The 6875-nt window shown below is 43.3% G+C and overlaps 1 protein-coding gene across 8 annotated transcripts in view; it reads left to right on the top strand.

Moving 5' to 3' along the window:
- The first annotated feature begins 4428 nt into the window (after window positions 1–4428).
- Window positions 4429–6875, top strand: part of LOC135102705 (cytosolic endo-beta-N-acetylglucosaminidase-like) — a 23000-nt gene continuing 20553 nt past the window's right edge. For 7 of the 8 annotated variants that reach the window (XR_010269745.1, XR_010269744.1, XM_064008155.1 and 4 more), the window contains exon 1: window positions 4450–5076. Coding sequence is in view for 6 of the 8 variants with exons in the window: in XM_064008155.1 (XP_063864225.1) it covers window positions 4871–5076 (206 nt within the window). In the remaining 2 variants the exon portion in view is untranslated. Of the gene's footprint in view, window positions 5077–6875 lie in introns of all 8 variants that reach the window. The other variant, XM_064008153.1, reaches the window with a different exon arrangement.

Below are 6875 nucleotides of genomic sequence, written 5' to 3'. Positions count from 1 at the left end.
TGTGGCGTGCCAGGTGTATGAACAATTAGGATAGAGGATGCTGTTCGTTTCTCTTTTTTTTTCCCCTTCTACAGGAGTTGCCGATCCAAAGGCCTGGCTCAGGAGTGATCCTGTGCCACCTGAAGAAAAAGAAGAGAGAGTGGAGCAGAGCACCCAGACAGAAAACCTGATGAAAGAGGCAGAAGCACAGACGACGAAGACTGAAGAAAGAAAAGACCAGCAAGAAGTGGTGGAAGTGGCCAGAACAGACAGACGCCCAAGGAAGAAGAGAATGGTAGTCAAGAAAGCCCCATTATGTGTCATTGGAGACAGCATGGTAAGGAAGACTCCCGACTTTGTGAGAAGGGAAATTGAGTGCACCAGCATGGGAGGTGCTAAGATCCAAGACACCAAGAGGAAAGTCAAGGAAGAAGTGCAAGAAATGGAAGAGAGAAGCCTGCTAGTTGTCCAAGGAGGAGGCAACAACTTAGTAGAGGCAGGTGCTGAAGACACAGTAAAGGAAGTGATAGAAGCAGTGAGGGCAGCAGAAGAAAAGAAGATGTGTGTGGCTGTGGTGGGGGTCCTGCGGCGCCCACGGGAAGGAGTGCAGTATGAGAAGGTTAGAAGAGAAACGAACCGCAAGATATGCATGGAACTCATGAAGGTCAAGATGGAATGGATGGCAGAGAAAAAGGGCAACGTGAGCTTCCTGGACATGGATGGGATCCTTGACCAGGACAAATTCTTCGGGAGAGACGGGGTCCACCTCAACCACAACGGGAATGAGAGGCTAGGACGTCGACTGGCTGAGTGGATGAGGGCGAGGCAGGTGTGTTGTGTGGACGACGCATGACGAGGAGGACCCACTGATGTCAGCAAACATGAAAGAAAACAGACTAACCAGGCAAGTAAATGTGTGAAGATTGGCTGTATGAATGTGAGAGGATGGGGTGTGGGCAAGTTGGAGGATGTATGCAAGGAGCTCAGGGAGTGGAGGTTCGACTTAGTCGGGCTCACTGAGACTCACCTGAGAGATGATGTACGAATGGAGGGATGCGAGTATGTTATGATTGGAAAGGGGCGTAAGGCACAGGAAACACTGGGAGGAGGCGTAGCCCTACTCTACAAGAAAGAAAGAGGACTGAAAGTAGAGGAGATTGATGTGGGGGAGTGTACAAGTAGTGAGGATGTGCTTGCAGTAAGAGTGGAATGCATGGATGGTCGTGGCAGACCAGAGAAGGTGGTACTGGTGGTAGCGTACATGACTGTCATGAGTGAAAGAGCAGAGAGGGAAAATAGGAGGAAGTATGACATACTTAAGAAAGTTGTGAGAGAGCATGGAGAGGAGAGAGTGCTAATTATGGGTGACATGAATGCACATGTGGGAATACTGGGGGAACAGGTGAACAGGAATGGTGAAATGCTTGGAGAGTTTCTTGATGAACTGGAGCTGGAAAATCTGAACGTTACTTTGGCAGAGGGGCGTGTGACTTGGAGTGCAAGAGAACAGGAATCGGCAATTGACTACATGTTGGTGAATGGAAGAATGCGTGAAATTGTGTCGCACATGTGGATAGATGAGGATGGTTTGGTTGATATTGTGTCTGATCACAACATGCTGGTTGTGGAGTGCTTGATGCAGGGTGGGAATGAAGTGAAAGTGGCAAGTAAGAAAAAGAAGTGGAGACTGAGAGATGTAGGGTGGGAGAACTTTCAGGTTGATCTGAGTGAGAGAAGCTGGGACGACGAAAGTGTGCATGACGTGGAGCATCTGAATGAGAAACTGGTTGAGGACGTGAGGGGTGCTGCTGAGAACCAGATAGGGTTTGTGAGAGTAGGTAGAAGAAAGAATGTATGTAAACCATGGTGGAATGATGAAATCAGAGCGGCTAGGAAGGAGTGAAAGAGAATGAGTAGACAGTGTAGATGGCTGAGGAAAAAGAGGCATGAAAGCGATGAGGCAGAGAATGAGTATCTGAATGCATGGGCAGCGTATGTGAAGCAGCAGCGGTTGACGAGACGAATGATAATGAATGCTAAAGTGAAGAGTGAAAGGAGCGTGATTCAATCTTTAAGGGAGAAAGGTATGGAAGGTGGCCATGAATGGTACAAGTTCATGAGAGGTGAGAATATGTCAGGCAGTGTTGGTGTGGAGAGTCTAAAAGTGGAGGGTGTAGTTATAACAGAGAAGGACGGAATCAGGGAGGCAATCAAAGGGTTCTGGGAAGAAGTAGGTGGGGTAGGTGAGATGTTTAGTGTGAGAGAAGAATGTGTAACACTGGAAAGGAAGAATGCAGATGAACTGGATGAAAGAATCAGTAGGGATGAAGTGGAGAGGTGTGTGAGAAGGCAGAAGAATGGCAAGGCAGCAGGTCCAGATGATATACCCTATGAGTTCTACAAGAATGGTGGGGAGGTAGTGATAGACAGAATGACTGAGTTATTCAACCGAGTGTGGGATGAAGAGAGAGTGCCAAGAAAGTGGAATGAGAGCCGAGTGTGTCTGTTGCATAAGGGAGGATTTAAGAGTAAGAATGAGCTGAAGAACTACAGGCCAATTGCATTAGTGAATACAGTAGGTAAAGTTTTCAGTGCAGTGTTGAATGAGAGACTGTGTAAATGGATTGAGAGAGCTGGAGTGCTGGGTGAAGAACAGAATGGTTTTCGTAGGGACAGGAGAGCTGAGGACAATATGTTTGTGGTGAATGAAATGATTGAGAAGAAAAAGAAGGATGGGGGTAAATTGTACCTAGGTTTTTTGGATATAGAGAAAGCTTATGATAGAGTGAACAGAGAAATGTTAGGTAGAGTCTTAGAAAAGATTGGATTGAGTGCAAAGATAGTTAACGTAGTGCAAAGTATGTATGTGGACACAAGAGCTAGATACAGGCTAGGAGACATAGAAACAGACTGGGTGAAGAGTGAGAGAGGAGTTAGGCAGGGCTGTATATTGTCACCAACCCTTTTTAGCCTGTATACAGAGGAGCTAGCAGCCAGGATGAGAAGAATGAATGTAGGGGTAAGTGTGGGGAATGATAAAGTATGTGTGCTCCTTTATGCAGATGATGTAGTTGTTATGAGTGAATCGGCAGATGAGCTTCAAAGTTTGTTGGATGTAGTGGATGGCTATGGTAAAGACTTTGGAGTAAGCTTTAGCAGTGAGAAAAGCAAAGTAATGATTGTGAATAGGTCAGAGGATGAAAGTAATGTGGTATGGAGACTTGGAGAGAATGAGTTGACACAGGTGCAAGAATACAAGTACTTAGGGATGTGGATGAGTCCTAGTGGGTGTGCAAAGGCAAAGAATGAAAAGATAAGTATGGTAAACCAGTGGGTAGGTCGATTGGGAAGCGCGGCAAGGATGAGAGCAAGTAAGTATGATGTGTTGAGAGAAGTGTGGAAGAGTGTGGCTGTGCCATGTATAATGTATGGTATGGATGTGATTGCATGGAATGAAAGTGAAATTGATAAGTTAGAAGTGGGCCAGAACAAAGTAGCAAGGATGGCACTGAGTGCACCGAGGTGCACAGCAGTTGAAGCCTTGAGAGGTGACATGGGATGGAGCACCTTCAGAGAAAGACTCACAAAAGCCACACTTAGGTACAAGATTAGGCTTGAGAGAATGGATGATGCAAGAATAGCAAGGAAGGTGTACCTGTGGAATGAAAGTGGAAGCAAATGGAGGAAGAGATGCATGAGAATGACAGACAGGAATGGATTGTAAGTTGTGTGGGCGATAAGAATGGCTGGGAGGAATCAAAATGAGCGTGAATGGGTGGTAACAAGAGGAGGAAGAGTGGGAGCCGAATGGGATGTGAGAAAATGGAAGAATGAGATAGACAAAGAAGTGAAATGTGTGGGACTGAATGAATGGAAGAATGAGATGGAAAGAAAGAAGACCCTGGAATGGTACAAGGAGAAAGAGGCCCCGAGGTATGAAAGGTGGTATGATGGAAGCCTAGGCGGTGATCTTCTCTTCCGAGCGAGGGCACAGTGTATGGATGTGAATGCAAGGAGTTACAGGTGGTCTGAGTCCCGCAGCAAAGTGTGCCAGATGTGTGACATGGGAGAGGATGAGACGGCGGAACATGTGGTGCTGGAGTGTGTGCAGTATGCCAGAGACAGGAATGAGATGATGCAAGTGATACTGACTGAGTTAGGGCATGATAGGAATGAAAGAGTGAAGACAGGAAAGGAATGGATGGTGTTGTTGCTGGGACTGTGTAGAGAGGCGAATGAAAGGATGATTGAGGCGGTGAAAGAGTTTCTGGAGAGAATGTGGCGTGCCAGGTGTATGAACAATTAGGATAGAGGATGCTGTTCGTTTCTCTTTTTTTTTTCCCCTTTCTACAGGAGTTGCCGATCCAAAGGCCTGGGTCAGGAGTGATCCTGTGCCACCTGTACCATCAAGATCAAGATCAAGATCTGTATCATCAAGATCAAGATCAAGACTGGAAACCCTGACGGCGAGAAGGGACAGACCACTATTACAAAACAACATCCCGGTCACTATCATTTTTTTATTTTTTTTTACCCCTGAAGCGTGTAGAAGAGAAAGTGGCAAGCAGTGAGTCTAGAGAAGCTTCTTTAGTGACAAGAGACAAGGGGCAGAGGACGTCAGGTCAGGAAATGACCTTTCAAAGTCCTGCGGCTAAAGAACACAAGTAGGAAAGAAAGATTACAACTGTATAAAAGAAGAGGACATTATTAGGAAATAGGTACCTGTTTGAAAATAAGTATATTGAGGAAACAGAGAACAGTGCATCCGTTTTGGTTAATAAGAGTGAAGGAAAGGAAAGAAAAAGACTGAAGACCCAGAAAGTGATAGGGGACACGTAAGGTCAGAACTCAAGAAAGGTGCCCTCTCCTCTTTGCACCGTACACTGAGCTAATGGCGCTGCCTCTCAAACGCTTCAAGGGATCCAGTGAGGAGGTAAAGGCACTCTCATCCTGGCTGGAGCTGATGGTGTGGAGGAAGCCAGCGATGGATATTGATGGTGGTGTTGGTCAGGCGAAGAAGCTGAGGGCCCGACCAGCCTCCTCCCATCCCAGGACTCTGGTGTGCCACGACATGAAGGGTGGCTACCTGGATGACAGGTGAGGGAAGGGTGGTGGCAGATTGGCTCACCTGCTCTCCTATTTTTTTCCTTATTTTATTTATTATTTTTTTAGGAATTTTGACCAAAGCCTACGAAAACTAAAAAAAAAAAAAAAAATGTGCCAAACTAGCCACTCCTAAAACAAAGGTGTCATGACCAGGGTAAAAAAAAAGAATATAATATATATATGTATATATATATATATATATATATATATATATATATATATATATATATATATATATATATATATATATATATATATATATATATATATATATATATATATATATATATATATATATATATATATATATATATACATATACACACACACACACACACACACACACACACACACACACACACACACACACACACACACACACACACACACACACACAGTAGAATCTAGCTTTTAGAACTTAATTCTTTCCTGAATAACATTTGAAATCTGAAATGTTTGGAAACCAAAACTATTTACCCCATAGAAATCATTGTAAAACAAAAATAATCTGTTCCCATACACCAGTCTACCCAGTTTCAGCGGGTAATGACAGACTCTTCCACAGCCAAGATGGCTGCTTCACAACATCACCAGCTCACAAATTATTTATCCAGAAAAGATGTATTGAATGACCTTAGTGACACAGAATTCATCAGAAGATACTGTTTAGACTGTGTAGGTATTCTCTTTGTCACCAATCTATTGAGGGAAGCCTTACAGAGGGACAAGAGAGGAGCAACCCACTCACCGCCAAAGTGAAGGTGATCATAACACTTAGACATCTTGCTGCTGGGAAAAGCTACTGGGAAAATGCAGTTGTGCAGTAGTGATGGCATTGTAGGTCATCAAGAGAGCCACATGTGGCTCGAGATGGATGTAGATGTAGATGTAGGTGGAGCCATACATACAAGGCACCATACAGTATAGATGGAAGGCAAATATTTTTCCAATAGGTTTTCCCAATTGTAATTTTGTGGCAGCTTGCTGTGATAGAGTAGGCCATACTTGCTAGTCTTTGTGCTTTTTGTATAATGTTTTTTCTGTACCTTGAACATATTTCTCTCATTTGCTATTACAACACCCAAACACTTTATTTCATTAGTTACTTCTATTCATTCTATACTTTCTGTTCTGTTCTTAGAATTATGTATAATTATCCTACTTTTTTTTTGTTTACTTCTAAACCACATTGTTTGCTGATTTGTATCAGTGTTCTGATGTTGTCCACTGCCTCCCCCACACTCTGTGATAGCTGAAGGCTGTTGTCAGCATAAAATAAAGTGTTAATGTTTATGTTTCTTGACTAAAATCCTTTCCTTTTTTCCATGTTTTGTAAAATCAGATAGACAGGCAGGGATCCCATGCATCCCTGTCTGTTCCACTAGTTACTGGTGTATCCATTGTTATGTTATCTGTTATGGTGAGGGTGGTTACATCATCTTGGTATATATTTATGAAGGCATTTATTAGTAGTGGATGTATTTTATATTTCATTAGGGATTCCACCATTTTCTCTCTCTTAATGGAGTCAAAAGCTTTAAAATAATCAGTGGATGTTATTACAAGTGTTTTCCTTTCTCTGTAACTTTGTTTGATGCAAGTATATGTTGTTTTCTATTTTTGCACCTGCTATAAAGCCAGCTTCTATTTTTGCACCTGCTGTAAAGCCAGGTTGGACTTTCTTTATTTCATTTTTTATTAGGTGGTCCTAACCTAGCATAACCTAACTTAACCTAATGAGGGCCTCAGTAATTATACAATTATGCCTTACTGGTATGGTGTGGAGATTC

Source organism: Scylla paramamosain, chromosome 8, assembly GCF_035594125.1.
Source record: "Scylla paramamosain isolate STU-SP2022 chromosome 8, ASM3559412v1, whole genome shotgun sequence".
Classification (NCBI taxonomy): domain Eukaryota; kingdom Metazoa; phylum Arthropoda; class Malacostraca; order Decapoda; family Portunidae; genus Scylla; species Scylla paramamosain.
This window is presented reverse-complemented; position numbering and strand designations above follow the sequence as displayed.